We start from the raw sequence: 21865 nt of genomic DNA on the forward strand, positions 1-21865 counted from the left end.
AACCCAGACTATGTAGTTAAACTCTCTATGTTGTATCTAAACAGAATTTGTTCTTTTTCTTATTTTGATATACCGACACACGGAGAGTTAGAATTAGGAAAAACCTGACTTCAAATTCTCCCCTCTGAACTGTACTACCTATATGATTTGTATGGGCAAATTACTCTACCTTTAAATACCCACAGGTAACTTTCTAAAACCATGTTATAGAGTTTTTGTCTGTATCTTGGGGAGGTTCCCTACATGGAAGTAGCCATACTGCTGAACTAATAGGTCTCCTCCTCCCTCTTCCTCTCCCTAAGTGCATGAGCATGGGTGTGTTTATATAAATAATCTCATACTTATATGATAATTATGTGCATAAATTAAGTAATGTAAATGTTATTATTCAATTTTTACAAATCAGAAAATGAGCCCCAAACAGGTTAAGTGATTTGCCTACGATTATACAACTAGTAATACATAAACCAGGATTCAAATCCAAGTTTCTTAACTCCAAATCCAACTTTCTTATTTTAAACTGCTATGGATATGTACATCTTTTCCTCTTTTTCTCTCCCTCCTCCCCTAGCTCTCTTTCTTAAAAATTGATCTATTAGTGTTCAATGCATGGATTTAAGGCTGAAAATCATGTATCTTTAACTTTGTGGTCTTTTTTTCTTTATCAGAGAGGTCATTTTCTGCCTCCATAAAAGTTACCTCCAAAGCAACTGGTTATAAGAACTTCTGTGAGAAATCCAGTATGGCATGGTCTTCTCATAAACATGAAGAACGAGAACTAAGGTTTGAGTGACCTTTTTCTTTTTTCTGTTACACAATAGTAATTTCAAGCAGTTAAAAAACTGAATTCAACAACTTTTTTTGAAATCAGCACAACTAAACTAATAAGCTATGAAAATAGTTTTTGCTAGTGAATTGGGATCTCAAAATTGAACTAATTTTATATTTTTACAGTACTTATTATTATTCAAGGTCTTGTGTTAGACACTGTGTATGTATATGTGTATACATATATATGTAATGCATATATACATACTGTGCATATATAAATGCTAAATACATATATAGTGTATATAATGTATATTGCACAGTACACTACACAGTACAATATGCATGTGTACAAAACACACATGTTATGGGACCTGTGTACACAATGCATGCATGTACACCATATATACAGTATAGATTATGTATGTATAAATATGCATATATACTATATATGTATAAGACACTGTATATATGTATAGTGTTATATGTACATATATGAGAACATATGAATTCTGTATGCATTATGCATATGTGTATGTATTCACAAATATGACATAGTTCCCTCTAGGAATGTACAGTTTCATTAGTGGCAATGTGATATATAAACAGAAAATATTATAATATATTATATAAAGTGAATAAATAGAATAGATAAATATAATAGAAGCTAGAATGTGATATGAGAGGACCGGCCTTCTAATCAGAAAGACCTGGATTTGAGTCTCCTTTTTCTACATTCCCCAGGACCACTCATGAAATCACTAGTGGTGTTTAAAAAAAAGTGTGGTCCAGATAAAGGTGAGCTTTAAAGACCGTTGGGGACCCTTAGAGGAGAGAAAACGTATTCCTGTGGGAGCAAACTAAGGAGCTTTGTGGAATATCACAGATTTAGAGCTGGAAGAATTTTAAAGGCTGTTCAGTTTATATCCTTTATTTTTACATGTGAGGAGACTAAGGGTCTTACTCAGATCCATAAGACTCACAAATCACTGACACAGGATTTGAAGCTGGATATCCTTTGCACTCCATTAATTATATTGTGATGACCTTAGAAGAAGAACAAGGTTCTAAAAGGCAGTGATAAGGAAGCACAGGAGACAGAAAGTTAAATTCAAAGAGATAGATCACTAATACATTTTGACTAGTGTGTGAAAAGGAATACAGTCTTTGTAAAGAGGGAAAGACACGTTGGGGCCCATATGTGGGGAGTTTTAAATGTGAATCTGAAGAACTTTTGCTTTATTCCAAATGCAATAGGAAGCTATGGAATATTTTTGAGGAGGGGAGTCACATATTCAGATTTTTGCATTAAGAAGATTATTTTTCCCTCTATGTGGAGGAGTATTAGAAAAGTAAGAACCTGGAGGCAGCCAGATTCCAAGAGTGAAGTACCTACTGTTATTTTAAAATGTACACATAGAACAAGTTAAGGCAATGATTTGTACTCATCATAGCTGGGAGAACAAGCCATCATTGACTGCAAGGACTGATATAATTAAGAACTCCAATAGCCTAATTAAGCACAGCCAAACTTTGGCAATAACAAACTTGTTTTACAGTTGCTGGGAGGGTCTCTATCTCCACACCTTCTTGACAATTTCCATTATCTTTAAAATTCTAGTTAATTCAAATCCAAAGAGCACCATTTTTCTAAAGGATTAAGGATTAAGCCGACAACTCAAAAAATAAGTCACAATGTGATTTATTCTTAATTTGAAAGATATTATTTGTTATAATAAATGAATACTCTCTATACAGAAATATCCAGATCTGGTTACTCGTCTTGTTTTACATTAACTCCCTATTACATATTAGAGCAAATCTAAAATCTGATGCTAGCCACTCAAAATCCATTCTGTTATATCACTTTTGCTAATTCCACTAAACCCAGCTAACTTTAAAGTTCATTATAAATGCTAGTTATGATAATGATGCTATTCTTTTTTTTTTTTTTGAGGGGGGTAGTTCAGAGACTGGGTTTAAGTCTTCTGGAGGGTTGAGATTTCTGGAATGCTGACTTTGAGATAAGTATAGTGTTATTGTAATAGTAAGAGCTCACATTTATATGATATTTTACAATTTACTACATACACATGCATATACACATGTGTACAATGCACATATATACACACACACAGTTTTATATACATGCTCATTTGTTCCTCACAATGATGCTGTGAGATGTGATCCTCATTTTTTGAACAAGGAAACTAAGATTCAAGTAAATTATTTGCCTAGAATCATACTGCTAGTAAGGGTCTGAGTCAGGATTTGAATTCAAAGTTCCTTAATTTCCAGTCTAAAGATAACACATGGCATGCTGCCTTTATATACATGTAAGTGCCTCTAAGAACCACATATATCGCTGTGCTTTTAATTAACCAAGGCCATTAAAGAGGATTCTTGATATATAGAATTGGTGAAAATCTAGACCAAGCATGAAATTACATTAAGTAATTTTTATCTATCTCTGTACTAACTAGGGCTAACTCTTTAAGTGGTGGCTAATCTGTTGTCAGGAATGCAGAAATAGAGGAAGAGAGTCCTTAAAATTTAGACCAAATAATATTGTACTCTTGATCTGCATAACTGATGTGTAGTATATATGACTTTTTAAAAAAAGTGTCTCCCTTTCTTTTCTAGTTTGCTAAATGTTAAGAGAAAAAGTTCTTGGCTGGTATTTTTGGTCCCCAGAGATGGAGCCGTGTTTGAGACATTGTCATTATGATGGAAACTTGTCCTTGCCAGATAATGGGCTAAGATACCATCATTTCCTGCTTTCTAGGGAACAAAACAATGCAAAATGATTACAGGAAAAAATGCTAGGCAAACACAGTTATGATGGTCTCCTGGATAGAATGCTGGACTGAGAGGTCAGAGGACCCAAGTTCAAATGCTACCTCCACCATTTTCTACTTGTGTGACCTTAGAAAAGTCTGGTTTTTACTTTTCTCATGTATAAAATCAGGTTAGGCTAGGTGATTTCTAAAGTCTTTTCATAGAGTCTAAAAATATGTGATTGGGTAGTTTCTGACTACTAAGAAATAGTAATAAAATCACAGATTTAGAGATGGGGGAGCCTTAGAAACTATCTAGTCCAATTGCCTCATTTTACAGATGAATGTACCAAAGCTTGGAGAGGTTAAGTGAAGTGACTTTACTAAGATTTCCCAGGTTCTAGAATAATAGAGTTCAGTTCCTTGAGTAAATTACTGTTCCCTTATGTACTAACCTCCTAGAAGGTACCCGTTTTTAAAATTTGTATTTTCATTAAAAAATTTTTTTTCAAAAAAAGTTTTGATAATCCTCTGTGTGTGCTAATAAATAAATATAATTTAATGGAAAGCATAGTTATTTCATTGGAAGTCAGAAAACCTGAGGTCTAGTTCTTGCTGTAAATTGCTTTGTCACCTAAGCAGGCACCTAATCTCTCTAGGCCTTTATGTATTCATTTGCAAAAGGAAGGGAAATAAACTAGATAATCATAATATTAATACTAACAACAATATAAACTCCTATTTAAAAAGTATTTTATGGTTTCCAAAGACTTTCTTCACAACAAATCTATGAGATGTTTTGTATAGATGGTATTTTGTCCATTTTACAACTTAAGAAATTGAGGAAATCCCAATTTGTGATTTCTGACTCTGAGGCCAGTACTTATTTCCATGATACCACTAAGTGATGACCCTCCACATTCTGTCCTTTAAATTTCAGCTCTTGTATTTAAAGAATTTCTCCCTCTCCCTCTCCTCCCTTCTTTCTTCTCCTTTCTTTGTCTCCCTCTTCCTCTCTCTCCCCACTCCCATCCATCTCTTCCCCCTTTCCATTTCTTTCCCTCCTTCTCTCTGCCTTCCTTTCTCTGTTTGTGTCTGTCTCTCCTTTTTTCTCTCTCTCTCCCTCTTTCTCCCTCCCTCTCCCCTTCCCTTCTCTCTTCTCTGTCTCTCACATGTTTTATATATGTGTGTATATTAATATATATATAAACAAAAACCACTTGTGTTATATATATGTGTGTGTGTATATATATATTTATATATATCAATTCTGTTCTTCCTTAGAAGGCACATGTGATTGATTTATGTAAGCCCTATGAATAAGCATTGCCATATTGTTTATAATGCACGAGGCACTGTGTTAAGTACTTATGCATACAATGTCTCACTTGATCTCACAACAAATATCTGTGAGATATTTACTTTTCTTATCCCCATTTTATAGAAAAACCATGAAATCATCAAAGATTAAGTGATTTGCTCAGGGTCACACAGCTAATTGAGTATCTGAGATAATATTTTGTAACTCTTTAAAATTTTATTATTATAAGAGCTATTAGGAGTATAAACTGTTTTGAACTCCAATCCTGTGCTCTATTCACTGCGCCACCTAGCTGCCAAATCTTGTCTAAACTTATCTTTTCTGACATTACAACCATGTGTTGAATACAGTAGGAAGTTAATCAGTGGTTGTTAAATTGAATGCTTTGCTATGGTTAATTAAGCCTACAATTCTGAGATATCATTCCCTTGGTGGTACATAATATGAAAAATAATTAGCAAGAACAACTCATTTTTTTTTCTATTCCTGAAGGCAACAAGTAAATGTTTGAGACCTTTAGAAACTTGAGGAAGTTTTCTGAATCCCAGAGATGTATGTGTTTAATATACAGCAATGGACCATGTAGGTATAGTCAAGCTGTGTTTATTCTGCTTATATTCAGGGGCACAAGATTTATTGTCATTCCAGAACAGAACCCATAAACTATTGTTAAATTGTCCTGTTTCATCAACATTGTAAAATTGTTCAAGGGTTAGACTGTATTTAGAAGTGGCTTCTTTGAAAAAGGAACAAAATGCTCATATACCTTCATGATTATTTTTTCTCCTATCCATATTCAGTCAGTCAATAAATATTTATTAAGTGTTTCCTCTGGGCAATTCACTATATTCAAAAAAAGCAAAAAGATAGTCCCTGCTCCTTCAAAGAGTTTTCACTCTAATTGGGGAAGACACATTAAAAGGAGTTAAAAAGAAAAAAGATGTTCTCAAGTCGGGGAATGATGAACATGATGAAGTCCTGCAGTTGGATTGGTTTCCACTCCTTAAGAAGAGGATCTGGGAGGAAGTCTCACTTTAGCCTTCTCCAATTAGACCAAGGGAGGAGCCTTAGAGATAGTTGGGAGAGGCAAGGAGGAGGGGTAAATTTCTGACCTGAGGTCATCTTGAAGAAAGATGAGCATCTAGAGACAATGATGAAGTCCAGGAGCACAATGAGGTGAGAAGTAATGAGATGGCCACCTTCTTAAGTGGAAGATCTGGGAGGATGTCTCTGATGTCAATCCCAGAGGCAGATGGTACTGAAGAGGTGTGGATTTTAGAGGTTATGTGATCTTACTGGAAGATGAGTTTCAAGAGACAATGATGTGACCAAGTGGGAAATGATATGAATCTTTCAAAGCTGAACTTTGAAAGCTGAAGTCCCTCTTCTAAACTTGGCTCAAAGCATAGTATAGGGGACAAAATTCTAGATGTGGAAAAAGGAGGAACTCAGTTGAAATCAAATCATCAACCTGTAAAGTCTTTTCCAAACTCTAAATCTATGATCCTATGGAATGCATTTGCTCATAGCAATCTGTTGATCCTTTTCAGTTGCCATTGGTCAAAGATAGGGCTAACGCTGATTAATTCTTTGAGAACCACACAAAGAATGTGCCATGACAGAATCTCAGAGTTGGAAGGGACCACCTGTGCTTGGGAAAGAATCTTTCCTATAACATGCCTGATAAATGGGCATTTAGTCTTTGCCTCCTTCCAGTGATAAGAAATCCACTTCAGTGTGTCTGCTACAAACTCTATGGCCACCTTTCATCTTCATAGATGTTCTGAGTGAACATTTTAGAGCTGGAGAGACTTTTAGGGGTCAGATGGCTTAGGGCACTCAACTTTTCAGATGACAAAACCAAGGTTGTTAGGTAAAGGAACTTTCCAAGGAAAAACCAACAAAACGATAACAATAAAACAAATTAATGGAAGGGTTGGGATTAAATTTGAAGTCCTCTGCCTCTCAGAACAAAGGCAACTGATTACCCTTATGATGGAATAATAATAGAAAATCCACTTACTTTTTTTTAGATTATACATATGTTGATTTATATTGTCAGCTGACATAATTTAATTTCTCACTTGTTGCTATATACATTACCCTGCCATTGTGAGCACATGTGATAGTGCAAAGGTATATAAACATGTCATTCATTTTTGTATTTATAAGAGGTCTGATTTGAATGTTGTACTAGATTTGGAAGAAAATGTCTACATATAATTGGGCCCCTAGTGTCTGATCTCTTTACTGTGAGAACCCAATGTCAACTGAAAGCAGAAAATTATGGGCAAATGCAATTGATAGGACCATGAGGGGTAATTGGCATTTCAAAATAAGACACAGCTTTAGAAAATTAATATGGTCATTAAAAAAAGTCACCATCAGGGGTGTTCCTGCAATTTTGTATAAACTTACTGAAGTTTTCCTCCTTCAATTTTCTCCATATCCATCTTAGATGGTGTGGGGGAGATTCCTTTGCTATATCATGATCTCAGATGACACTGAATCTGAAGGTTTCATTCTGGTCTCTAGTAAAGAAGCCAAATTGGACTAAGTTCCTCTCTTCTTTCTTCTCCCCTTCCCATAAGAGATATGCTTACAATGTACATCTATAATTCATACATTCACACATATGCTCATATGTTGTCATATATGGTATGTGAATGTAGACGCACATACACATACACACACATATAAATATGTATGAATACATATATATATATACATATAGATAAGTGGATAGATCTGAATTTTATCTGAAATGCATATCCCTCAAATATGGCATAGAAATAAAGTTAAATCTTCCTAAAGCCTGCCTTCGTACCCATTTCAAAGATCTAAGTTTTTCTTGTAAATCAAAATGTACATAACACTTCTCCTCCCCACCATCTGACACCCTCCCTCCCCACACTCTCTCTAATAGACTCCCAGCCTTTTAATTCCCCAAAGTGGAATTTAATTTGTTTCGTGGCACCAAACAGATTTAGCTTTTGAAAGCTCATTGGTTCTTGCTTCCTCTGTGGAGCACATAGGTAATATCCTTATAATAATAATTAATAAAAAAATTAATTTAGGATAAAAGCCAATAATAGCTTACGTGAGTCATTTGATTTTAATTAGACCTTATAATGATCTTTTTTGTATACTAGGTTTTTTTTTTTTAAATCAGCCCTCTTTATTCCTTTTATATCTGGAAATAGTCAATTTTGCATAGTTTTATAGCAACCTTTTTTTCTTTTCTTTTTTAAACTGTAGAGAGGTCATCTTAAGCATGGTTTTATCTTTTTTCCCTAATATTTACTGTTCTTCAGTTGTTCTCAATACCATTGATTTGGATATCTTATGACAATGACTCTCTGGTGTTAATTTCATGATTTCTGCATATTTAAGAAACTGAAATTCTGATAACACACAAAAGTGAAATTGTAGTCTTATAATATTCTTTGTAAATGGTGTTATATGTAATGATTTGCTATGATAATAAACTGGCTGTAGTTTAACAAACTCATGGAATGCTATTCCTATTTAATGGGACATATTTAGGGCCTAAAGTGATGAGATTATATTAAATACTAAGAAGGAAAGTTGAGTTATTGACCAGTATCATTAGAATAGTTGTGGTTGTCAAAAATGTTAATAGTAATCTTTTTGTGGTAATACCAGACATGGTCAATTAAATAAACATGGGCCCTGGTCTTCCTCCAAAGGGTGAGCTGAGACACACTCATTAGGTCGGCCACAAATTGTCTGCAGTGCACATTTAGAGAAACAGACACATGTACTATTCTCTTGGCTTAAGGAAGAGGAATTTTTAACTTCAGTAAGTTCTAAGAGTCATCTCCTTTTTCAGGGCTCGATTCAAGAATGACTACTTCAGCAACTTTTCCTGCTTGAAGGCAGAGGCTATTTCATGATTTTATATATCCAGTGTCTAGCTCAGTACATGGCACACACTATGCATTAAATAATGATTGTTGATTGATTTCTTTACTGAATTGCCTTCATCAGTAGAAGGGATACCCATACCAATTAAACTGCAGATTATTAAATATAGCTCACTGAAAGGATAAGAAAATACCATGCAGTAGTGGAAATATCACTGGGCTTATAGTCAAAAGCTCTTGATTTGGATCCTGAGTTACTCTACACTTATTATCCATATATCCTTGGACATGTGCCTCAGTATCCTTACTTGTAAAAATGAATTGGCTGAATTAGGGGATTTTCAGTTCTAAATTTCTTGACTATATAAAAATGTCTTAAGAAAGCTACTTACTGGTAGCTCCCCTAAGCCCAAGTGTTGATAAGATGTAAAGAACTGATCAGACACAAGCAATGAGTATAAAAGAGAATTTGTCTACCTTGTAAAGATACAATTGTCATACTCAGAGCAACAATATATTTTATTAATCCTGGACCTGGTTTTTTGAGCAATACTCATATCTTTGTCTCCTTTCCTTTTAAAATGGTAATTATACCTGGTGGAAGATTCACTGACAATGCCTGAAAAGGCCCTGAGACCTCAGCACTAAGGATTTTTATCTCTATGTGGAGTGGACCTGCTAGGCACTGTTATTAGAATAAAATGTTCCATTTTGTGTGAAACGATGGAATTTTTATGCTCAAAACCTAGGTTCAGGGGCTTCTTGTCAAGGAGAACCTTTTAATTCTCACAAGGATATAATCCTATGATCTGTACAGGGCCTGTTCCTTCCTATGTAATGCACATAGGCCTAGCCATAGTCATTTAATACAGTTAACAGAAACAGCTTAATAATTCAATGGGGAAGTAATGACATTTGGACAGCTCTCCAACCAGCATATCATACTATTAAGTTGTTTTATAGAACTTTTCTTTTCTTTTCTTTTCTTTTTTAACTAGCTGATGCTGTGCAAATTAAAGAGAGATGGAAATATTAAACCTGAAATATTTTCTGTGTTTCTTTTGCTCTCTAGATCACAAAATATGTCAAGACCAAGTTCAGCCAAGGCAGAAAAGAGAAAAAGCACAGAGAGCTCTCAAAGCATTTGTCCATCTGGTAGGTGGCCAAGTAACCAGTAAGCCAAATACTTAAATCCATTTGGCAGGAGGAATTGCAGAAAGAAGAGTTGTTTATGCCTGAATAATAATTCCAAAGTGAAGAATCAATAGACCAAAGATCCTTACCCTCTTTTTGTATCACAGACCCCTTTGTGCATCTCTTCTCAAAATAAGATCTTTAAATATACAAAATAAAACATACATAACTACAAAGGAAACCAATCATATTGGTATGCAGTAAGAATTTTTTTTTAAAAAAAGCTCGTGGACCCCAGATATATAACTCCTACAAAAAAAAATTAGGATAGGGCAATTAAGAAGGACAAACTACTAAAGAATTTTTAAAATCTTTTTCACATAAATATTGTCAGTTTACCTCTTCAAAAAGTCTTTTCACCATTCTATCCCCTCCATTAAGTGTTTATTATAGAATCCTTACTGATGATTATTGGTACTGCCAATCTGTTAATATTACACTAATAATCCTTTTTCATCTTAACTGTAATGGATATAAAAGAGGACTTACTTAACTTATAAAGATATGATTGTTATTCTCAGGATAAAAACATATTCTAATAATCCTGGTTATTATATTATTACATATTATATATTATACAGATATATATTACATTATATATTTAGCCTGTAAATATATAATTGTTATACTCAGAGTATAGATAAATTCTAAAAATCCAAAGGATATGTCCTAATAAACTAAACAGAGAAACTTATATTAGTAAGGATTGGGCATTCTAGCTTTTTGTTAAAGGTAAATAGATTGTAGAATATGACACATGCATTTTTGTGAAACCTCACCTGAGATCATCTTCTGTAATTTCAGCTTCTGGGATAAGAACTCACTATTTGACAAAAAATTATTTGAAAAACTGGAAAACAGTATGACAGAAACTATATACTGGTCAATATCTAACACCATATACCAAGATAAGGTTGAAATGGGTTCATGATTTACATATAAAAAGTGATATTATAAGCAAATTAGGAGAATAAGGGACAGTCTACCTCTCAGATCTGTGGAGAAGGGAGGAATTTATAGCAAGATGGATAATTTTTATTACATTAAATTAAAATTTTTTTGTAAAACAAAACCAATATACCCCCAAATCAGAAGGGTACATTTTCTTTTCTATGTGTGTGTGTTCTCTAGGATATACACAGGACAGGTAAAAGGCATAATAGAGAGAGAGCTGGCCCTGAAGTTGAGGATCTAAGTTCAAATCTGACCATAAAAATTTCCTAACTGTGTAACCCTGGGCAAATCAATTAACATTGTTTGCCTTCATTCTTCATCTGTAAAATGAGCTGGAGAAGAAAATGACAAACCATTTCAGCATCTCTGCCAAGAGAACTCTAAATAGGGTCTCAAAGAGTCGGATACAACTGAAATGACTGAACACCAAAGTGTATACATCCTTTGATCATAGGATCATCTGTAATTTTCTGACTTCAAAGTTCGATGCTATTTCCCTTTTACTAGTCTACTTTTTTCTTATCAGTGAGCTAAATTTCAGTTTAGTTAATTGTGGACATTTCATTCATTGATGTTCATACTTTAGATCAGTCAACAGACATTTATTAAGTTACTCCTATTTGCTGAGAGGCCAGTTTGGTGTAGTAGATAAAGAAAAATATTCTTAAAGCCAGGAAGGTCATCTTGACTCCAACACATATTGGACTAGACAGTCCTGACTATGTCAATTGTAGAGCTTTTAGCTGTAGCCAAATCTCTAATATCATAAATGGTAGAGAAGGTACTTTCCCAGGAGGCTAGTCCCTCTTTGTATCCTATTATGTGTCATACACCATGTTAGATATTAGGAATACAAGGAAAAGAATGAAAACTGCTTTCAGGGAGCTTATCCTCTAATTAGAGGAGAGAATGTGAAGACTTGGAAATTGAAAGGAATTATGTTAAGATATTATCTTTTTTATAAATCAGGAAGCTGAAGATGAGCTTAAGTACTTAAGTGACTTCCCTAGTATCAAACAAGCTAGCAAGTGTCTGGGGCAAGATTTGAACTCAAGTCTTCTTAATTTCAAGTCCTTTCTTTATCTACTACATAGGATAATAATATCCAGCCTTATTAAGTCATAAGTTTCTAGATGTGAGAGCCACTTGAAATGCTTTCTTTGACCTTGCTCAGAAGACAGCAGTTATCTTTGTTGATATATGGTCCTTTGTATAATGAATTTTTGATTGGTTAGTAGGCATTTATATTATTGTTGGTAAAGAACTCAGCGAGTCCTCAAGTGACTTATGTCTGCAGGTAGCTTTTTTATTTTCAAAAATGTATTTATTTAAAACAAATGCAAAATAAGAAAAAAAACAAAATAGAAAAAGAAAGAAAGAAAAAAAAGAAAAAAAAAAACATTGTCATGTGCCTCACAGAACATCAGGGATGATTTAAAAATTTACAATAAATTTCCATTTCAAAGAAACATATATAATAATAGAAGTCATTGTCTTCATTCCTGTCCATTTTTTCTTTGCTTCCTTGAAGGTTTTCTTTTGTTTTCTGTTATGCAGTTTTTACTTGATTCTTTTCCTCTGCTCACTTCCCCAAAACAGGTTATAGTTAAGCACAGATCTATTTATGTATATATGCATACATACACATCCTCACACACCCATTCACCCACAATACACACCTACATACAAACACACATATACACTTATAAACATATATATGTATACACATACAAATATGTGCATACATATACATTCATCTATAACATTAATACTACTGATAGGTAATATAGATTTCTTTTGGTTGAATCTGAATCTGACTTTGAGATCGATGATTACTACCCCTACTTTTTAAAAATTAATTCTACTTCTGATCATTGTTGTTATGTTTGTATATATCTTTTATTTCCTATCCCTGTTATCCCTATTTTGCTTCTACCCATTAACTTAACCTACTGCCAAGCTCCTACTCCATGGATCCCTCCTTTATCTTTTCTCTCCATCTTTTCCCTCCCTCTTTATCCTATTCCCATTAATCAAAAACCTTATCTCACTCCATTTAATCTAAATACCTTTCTGAATCCCACCTTATCCTAGATCATCCTTTCTCTTTTCTCTTTAGCTCTCTCCCATTAGTCTATACACCTTATCCCACTTCTGCTAATCTACACAACCTTCTATACCCTTATAGATTTGTCTCCTTATTTCTTTATAGATTTTTGAGGGCACTATCCCCTTCTTGGTATTATATATGCTTTATTCCCTCTTTAATACATTCTTGATATGAGTAGGTTTTCAGAGCTACCATCCTTTCTCCCCCTTCTAATTCCTCTGTGTTGGTTCTTGATTTCATTCCTCATTAGTATAGCACAATTATTGTTATTACTTTGTCCTAGATGGTTTTACTTTTTAGAGTCACATACTCATTTATACCCCAATCTTTCTTTTGGACTATGCAATTACTTTCAATTTCTATTTTACCCTCTGATTCTAGAATATCAAGATGGTTTTCCTTGATGGTTTTCTTGAAAAATGATGTCTGGGCTTCATTTTTGATAATGACTTTCAGATAGACCAATAATTTTAAAATTAACTCTTCTGGATCTATTTTCTACGTCAGTTGTTTTTCCAATGAGATGTTTCACATTTTCCCCTATTTTTTCATTTTTTGTTTTGCTTTATTGTAGCTTGATTTCTCATAGTCATTAGCTTTCATTTGCTAAATTCTAATTTTTAAGAAACTATTTTCCTCAGTGAGCTTTTGTACCTCCTTTCCCAATTGACCAATTTTGCTTTTTAAGGCATTCTTTTCCTCATTAGCTTTTTATATTTTCTTTTGCACTTCTCTCAATTCTTTTCCTAATTTTTTCTCTGTCTCTCTTACTTGATTTTCAAGTTCTTCTTTTGAAGAAAAGCTCTTCTTTTGAGCTCTTCTATGGTCTAAATCTAATTCTTATTTTTTTTGGAGGTGCTTTGATTTGGTTATCTTCTGAGTGTTTGTTTTGATCTTTCTTGTCACCATGGTAACTTTCTATGGTCAGAAACTTTTTTTTGTTGCCTTTTCATTTTCCTAGCTTATTACTCAGTTTATAATTCTTTGTTAAATTAGGATTCTGGGTGGAGTTCCTGTATATATATGTATGTATATGTCCCAAGTTTCAGGGATTTTGTGCTGCTGTTTTCAAAATTCCTTTTAGGGACCTGACCACAAGCCCCTTTTTCTGCCCTGAACCTGTTAGGAGTGTCTCTGCTCCACTGTAGCTGTCACTCCTAGTATGCTAGAGCTACAGAGCCCTGCTTTGCTTGCACTGGGGGACTGAGGCTGCAATGGTACAGATTGTGCAATGGTCACAGATTGTGACACCTCATTTTAAAATTTAAATCTTCTTTCAAAAGGAAATAGCTCTGCTTTGTGTAGTTTTACAAAATCATCAAAGACCATTTTAAAAAATCATGTTTCATTTTTGAAATGATAGGTATAAATTAACCTTACAAAGGCTAATAGAATGTTAATTAGTTGACATTGAAAATCAGAAAACTTGTTATGCTTCTCTTTATAAATGACTGTGTTAATAATTAAATAATGGTCATTAACATCATAAAAATGTTCATTCATTATTGCATGGCATGTGTCAGGCACTGTTGGCCAAAGCAAACTCAGAAAGTATAATCACTGTATTCCATGAGGTATTATCCTTAAACAAATAATAATTCAGACAAATACCAAGTAACACACATACATACCCATATTTTGATAAACACTGAACCACTGAATCAATTACTTACAGACATTAGTGCAAAGGTTTTTATCATTATTATTATTATATTGTGGAGATGAAGGAGTTGCTTTTGGCTCTTAGCCTCATGATATGGGTAGACAGACACATCTGTCGGTATAAATTGGGGTTTAGTGAATGATTAACAAAGAATATTAATAAGACATCCTTTATGAATGAGTGATCTAAAGACAACACTCATAGGTTCCAGAGAGCAAAGAGAACCTAATAGATCAAAAACCAAATCCAAAAATCCATGAAGTTCCAGGAGACTAGGCCACCCAGAACCCAGACAGGAAAACAATAGGGAAAGGAGTAGAATTCATTGAGTCAGAGTGGGTGATTTCACTAATATTAGCTTCTTTCCTCATTTTATGGATATATTAATGACATTGCATGTCACTTCCATCCCCTTGTTGGGGGAGACCAGTGAATGTGAATATCTGAGCTGGATATTCAGGCGAAGGAAATTGCAGATTAACCACTCAACTGATAAGTAAGAGAGGGGGAAAGCCTTAATTGTTGAAAATATTTTTAAAATATATTTTAAAATCACACCTTTTGTATTTAATATTGCCTAGATTTCCCTTTCTCTATCCCTTCCCAGAGAGTTTTGCCAACATCTTTTTAAAAAATACTGCTTGCAATTTTAAAAAGAGGATATTAAAAAATACAATTAGTTAGTTCCAAATTAAGTCCAGCTAAAGCAATCTTGGGTGAACAGTGCTTTTATCTACTTTTCCCAACATTTGCCAAAATTTCATCTCTCTGTTAGTGAACAAGGGAGGTCTTCTCTGACATCAGGTTTGAGCACTGCCTTAGACAAAATGCAGTGTAGTCAAGCTTTTAGAGAAATCAATGCCCAGAAAGACAGCAGTTTGTGTCCACTGTTTATCCTGGTTATTGGTAGGGTAACAGAAGTAAACTTTTTTCCTACTCTCAGCTTTTTGGTATGGTCATTTTTAATTCAACATGTATTTACTGAATGGCTATCAGCTATACAGCAGGGAGATGGATACATATATGTGATACAGCCCCTGTCTGTATAGGAGCTTGTAGCATGATTGGGATAGCAAGTCATACTCATTTGTAACATTAGAAAATGACATGAGAATTAAGTAATGAGGTGCTATATTATTTGGAATCCTATTGTAAACTATATCTTTGGAAAGCTGTTCCTCCTTGCTTCTAATGTGTAATCCTTGGTCAGTTTAAATGAAGAGTAAATTTAAAGTATAAATAGTAAAAAATAAAAGACAATATAAGTTACATTTTACTGTTTTCTAATTACTTACTACTTATAAACACTGTTGTAAATGAATATCACTAAATAAAAGAGGGTAGATTGATGGAAAAAAGTGCAATTTATAGTTGGTTTGTGTTAAGTAATGTATATTGTTTTGAATCCTTCATGTGTCATTTAGTTATGTGATCTGGGACAAATATTTAACATTTTGGAGTCTTAGTTTCCTTATCTATAAAATCCTCACTTTACACTGGAGATTGGATTTGATTATTTCTAAAATCTCTTCTAGCTTTAAATCTGTGATCCTTAAATAAAATATATATTTATAAAAATATACAAAATTACTTATGACCATATGTATTTATATACATATATACATATTTATATTGCTATACAAGCAATAGCTTATGGGTCTGTAATATATGAATATGAATATTCTTCCATTGACAGATAGTAATCACTTCTGCCTTAGTCAGTGCTTTCTCTGAATTGCTAGGTTGTACAAGATTGTATTTTCTGAAAACTAAATTATGATGCTAGTGTCCCCATGTAATGTTAGGCTAGTAGTCCTAGGATGGTCCAATACAAGCCCCATAAAAATTCCCATCCAGCTTTCTGTCATTTTCAACAATAATAGTGGCTTAAATTTATATATGGAATTATAAGGTTGACAAAGTAGTTTCCTTACACCACCCTATGTAGTAGGTAATGCAAATATTATTTATTATCCCATCCCATGAATGACAAAACCGAAGGTCAGAAAAATTACTTGAATAGGTGCTGAAGCTAATAAGCCTCAGAGTTTAGACTTGAATGGAGGTTTCCTAATTCCATCCATGAATGTAGTGCCTCTATGTTATAGAATTCTGAAATCTTCCTATCCAATGTAAACTATTGGTTTTTAATGTATCTGATCTTCATTTCTTTCTCAGGCCATATCCCCTGACTAGTCACCCTTTTCCCATTTCCCCATTTTGGTCTTTTGTGAAATAATTCACCTCTATGCTGTCTTCCTCTCTTGAATCCCTAGCCCCTTTTAAATATCCATAATTATATCTTGCCAAGTTTCAGCCATGGATCACTCTCATCATTTGCTGCCTTTGATCCTATGTGTGTGCTCTGCTGCACAATCTCACCGAGGCCCTCATTCTTTGGCAATTGTACCATATATATGTAGTATACTATATACTATACTATAAATTCATGATCCCATTCTCTATAGCAGCTCCTCCAAACCTTTTCATTTCCTCTCCTTCCCTCTCAGCTGAGAACTTTACCTCATATTTTATAGAAAAATAAATGAGACCATTCACCATGCGTTGCTTTTTCTGCCCTCTTCTTAATCTTTTATCATTCTAATGCCTTCCATCTCTCTTTCCTCCTTTACCCTTGTCTCACATGATAAAATATCCTTGCTTCTTACCAAGGCTAAACCCTCTACTCGCTCAAGTGATCCAATAGATTACCCCTTCTGTCATCCCCCTTCTAACACTTATTTTCAATTTCTCTCTCTCTGCTGGCTTATTTCCTACTGCCTTCAAACATGCCCTTGTCTTTCTCATCCTGAAAAATTCCCTCATTTGATCCTTCCATCCACACTATCATCCTATATTTTTTCTGCCCTCTGTAGTTAAACTCCTTTAAAAAGTCATATATAAAAGGTTCCTACTCTTTCTCTCCTCTCACTCTTTTTTTAACCTGCAATTAAGCTTTCACCTTTATCTGAGAGCACTGAAACTCTTCCTTCAAAGTTACTAATGATATCTTGGCTTCTCGGTAGCCTTGACACTGTTGATCATTTTTTCTCTCCTTGATACATTTTTATGTCTAGCTTTTCCAACACCACTTATTCCTGGTTTTCCTCTTATCTATCTGGCCACTCCTTCTCTGTCGTCTTGGTTATATTCTTTTCCAGATCACACCATCTAACTAACCACAGGTGTCCCTCTGGGCTTTGTTCTGGGCCCTCTTCTCTGTTTTGCTCACGTTATTTGATAATCTTATTAGCTCCTATGAATTTGTCATCTATACCTATGATCCTTAAATCTACCTATCCTGCTCCAAATTCTCTGCTGATTTCCAATCTCACATATCCAGCCACTTTTAAGACATCTCCAACTCAATGTCCAGTAGCCCTCTTACACTCAACATGTCCAGAACAGAACTTTTTATCTTTCCCCAAAACCATCCCACCCCCACTTTTCCCAGTCCCTCAGGTTCACAATCTAGGAATCGTCCTTGACTCTTCACTATCTCTTCCTCTCCCCCTCCCCACCCCCATGACCAATCTTTTGCCAAGGCCTGTGGATTTCAATTTCCCAACATCTTTTGAATATATTCCCTTTTATCCTCTACAATATCACCATGGACCCTCATCACCTCACACCACATTATTGCAATAGCCTGCTGGTGGGTCTGTCTACCTCAAGACTCTCTCCACTCTGGTCCATCCTCTATTCAGATAGATATACTAGTGAGTCAGTAGAGATTTATTATTCTGTCAGGCTAAGCACTGAAGATACAAAGACAAGCCAAAACATAGCCTCTGCTCTTAAGGAGTATGCATACCAACTGGGGAGATAATATGTACATAATTAAGTACATACATGATATCAATATACATGCACACATATGATCACATGGTGTAAATAAAGGTAATTTCTAAGTCACTATTAGGGGAACTCCTGGGAAAGACTCCTTGCAGAAGTAAGTAGAATCTTTATTGAAAATAGCTAATAATTTTATAACTATAATTTTTTGTTTCTGATAGATTATAGAGTTGAGGAAATAAATGTATATCCTGCCCAAACATCAATGTGTCCTCTGTTTACTAAAGATCAACAGGAGCCAATTCAATATCAAAACTCAACAGGACCTTGTGGCAAAATTTGCACAGGTAAATGGAGGATTAAGGGGGTGGTAGTAATGATGCCTCATGTATATCATTCCATTCTCTATTTTGTTCCTTTATAATCTGTTTTATTGTTTTTATGAGGCATTCAGCCATATTTCTGATGACATTAGCTTCTGTGTTCTCAGACAACTTTGTAAAAGGTAAAAGCTGGCCCACTTAGCATCCTGTTACCCAAAAAGCCTAAGTAACCCAGGAATTGGATACTTTTTCAGCAAAATACCAATCGTTTTTTAATGACAACCTTATAGGATAATTAAGAGGTTATTGTATAGTCTTTTAGCTTCAGTCACTATCTATTATTCCTCTGACTTTGACCTAAAAGGTTTTTTTTTTTTTTTAAAAAAAGCATTAAGGGAAAATTACTTTATAGTAGCCTTGAAAATAGTTGTTGTTTTTAAAATAACAACAGTAGTTCACATTTTTATAGCACTTTATGTTTTACAAAGCACTTTCCTCATAAAAATCTTAGGAGGCAGTGGGTAGTATAAATTTTATTATCATCATTTTACAGATGAGGAAATAACTGCCAAAGGGATAAAATAGCTCTCCCTTTACCACCACAACTAGTGAGTGTGACTAACACAAACACAGGTGCTCTTTACCACACTATGCTGTGAAACATAGACTAATTTATATTAGAAATGCTACGTAAACTCACAGGTGGCACTTGTTTGTGTTTTAGTACTAAATCTATTATTAACTAATTTTGTTATTTCACATCAGTGCTTTTCAGTTTTATCATCTGTAAATCAATCAATGAATACACATTTTAATGAACCTACTATGTGCAAATTACTGTGCTAAGTATTGCAGATTAAAAAAGAGGCAAAAGATAGTTTCTGCTCTAAAGGAGCTTAAAATATACAAGGGAGACAGTATGAAAATGGATATATACAAAGCAAGTTATATTCAGAATATATAGGAAGTATATAATAGAAAGAAGGCACTGGAATTAAGAAGGGTTGGAAAAGCCTTCCATAGAATTTGGGATTTTCGTCGAAACTTAATGGAAGATGGGGAAGTCAGTGGAGATGTGGGGAGTGTTCCAGCTATGAGGGAGAGTCAGGGAAAATGTCCAGAGACAAGAGATAGATATAGGCCAGTGTCACTGGTTGGAAGAGCATATGTTTGACAGTAAGGTAGAAGAAGACCACAAAGGTATAAGGAAGTTTTAAATGCCAATCAGAGCATTGTGTATTTGATTCAAGAAATAATAGGAATCCTCTGGAGTTTACTGAGTAGAGGGATGATATTATTAGACCTGAACTTTGGGGAAATTACTTTGATGACTGAATGGAGGATGGACCAGAGTAAGGAAAGTCTTGAAGCAGGCAGACCCACAAGCAAGTTATTGCAATAATGTAGTATGAGGTGATGAGGATCTGTGGTTGTAGAGTAGGTTGTAGAGGAGAGAAGAAAATATATTCAAAAAATGTTGGAAAAGTAAAATCCATAGGTCTTGGGAAAAGATTGGATATGGTAGTAGAAGAGCGTGAGAGATAGTAAGGAGTTGAGGATGATTCCTAGGTTGTGAGTCTGAGAGATTGGGAGGATTTTGGTCCATTTAACTATCATAGGAAACACAGAAAAGGGGGGAATGGTTTTGGGGAAAGATAAAAAGTTCAGTTCTAGACATGTTGAATTTAAGAGGTGTACTGCACATTAAGCTAGAGAGATCTAAAAGGATATGTGAGATTTTAGATCAGCAGAGAGTTTGGAGCAGGATAGTAGATTTGAGAATCAACATAGAGATGATAATTAAATACTTTGGAGTTAATGAGATGACTAAGTGAAATGCCATGTAGGGGAAAAAGGGTCTGGAATAGAACCTTTAGAGACACTATGAGTGAAGTGTATGATGTGGAGGGACCTAAATAAAGGGGTTGGACTAGATGCTCCTTAAGGTCCCTTGACTTTTGATTGCCAGGAACATGTGATTCTTGCACCTCCCCATATATTTGAGAAGGGCTCTGGAGATGTCCTTAATAATGAATCTCTCTCTGACTTTGTGAATTGAATAAACTCTAAGGTGTTTTTTGTATTCAAAAACCTCAAGACAACTTTCACAATGGCTCAACTCACTGAATGTCATCAGGGACTCCTCTTCCTCCTCCTTTTCCTTTTTCTTCTACTTCCATATATAGTGGTGTGATACCTCAAACCATTTTCTCTTCTCTTCTTTTTCTGGAATGATTTTGTTATTCAATCTGCACTCATCTTGATAGTTAAGGTTTCTATGGGAGAGGGCCATGATTCTATAACTTATTTTTAGGGTACTCCTTATGGGGGTAAATGTATTCTTTTGTGTTTTACATGCTACTTCTGCTCTCCAAACTAGTGTTTCTCATTTCACAATTAGCCAGATAAACTACATATACTCTTAATCAGATATATGTATTAAATAAACTGAAGATAAACAAGAATAATTATAACACTTTACCTATAAACCAGGGACACACTCTCCTTATGCATACAATGTCTTCAGAGGAGAGAGTGGGAAAAACTTATGAGACCACACTAGGAGGCACATGTTTAGGAATAACAGCATTCATAGTAAAAATAGGAATCATTCCTGCCTGGGGCCACTCACAACTCTGGAGTATAAGCCTTCTTCTGGGTCCATGTGTACAAGAGTTCATTGAGGGCTGGGATCACCTCTTTTCTCCTGCTAGGAAGGGCTGCTTCCCACCTGAACTCTTTAAAGTTGCTGAGGAAGCATTATGCTCTTTCATTAAAAGAGAAGCCCTAAGTCTGGGATCTGTAAAGCTTTCCCAAGTCTGTCCCTTTGGCTGGGCTTTAAAGATTTTCTCTCTCTCAGTTTGAGTTCTTAATGTCTCTTTCCAGATTTATCTGATCCTACCTCTGAAGAGTCTCTCTCTCTGTCTCTGTTTCTGTCTCCCTGGCTCCTTTCTGATACATACACACATAGACACATACATATATAAACACTATATATATTTTATATCAATATATCATTCTCTTTCTGATTATACAAACACAGATCCATATATATGTATGTATATGTTTGTCT

General features: G+C 34.6%; 1 protein-coding gene across 1 annotated transcript in view; it reads left to right on the forward strand.

The window, feature by feature from the left end:
* The window catches only part of LOC116420465, a 181700-nt gene that overhangs the window by 2625 nt on the left and 157210 nt on the right, over positions 1-21865 (forward strand). The window contains exons 2-4 of the mRNA XM_031945481.1: positions 669-783; positions 9826-9908; positions 18691-18816. Of these exons, the coding sequence (XP_031801341.1) occupies positions 669-783; positions 9826-9908; positions 18691-18816 (324 nt within the window). The remainder of the gene's footprint in view (positions 1-668; positions 784-9825; positions 9909-18690; positions 18817-21865) is intronic.

Source organism: Sarcophilus harrisii, chromosome 1, assembly GCF_902635505.1.
Source record: "Sarcophilus harrisii chromosome 1, mSarHar1.11, whole genome shotgun sequence".
NCBI classification, from domain to species: Eukaryota; Metazoa; Chordata; class Mammalia; order Dasyuromorphia; family Dasyuridae; genus Sarcophilus; species Sarcophilus harrisii.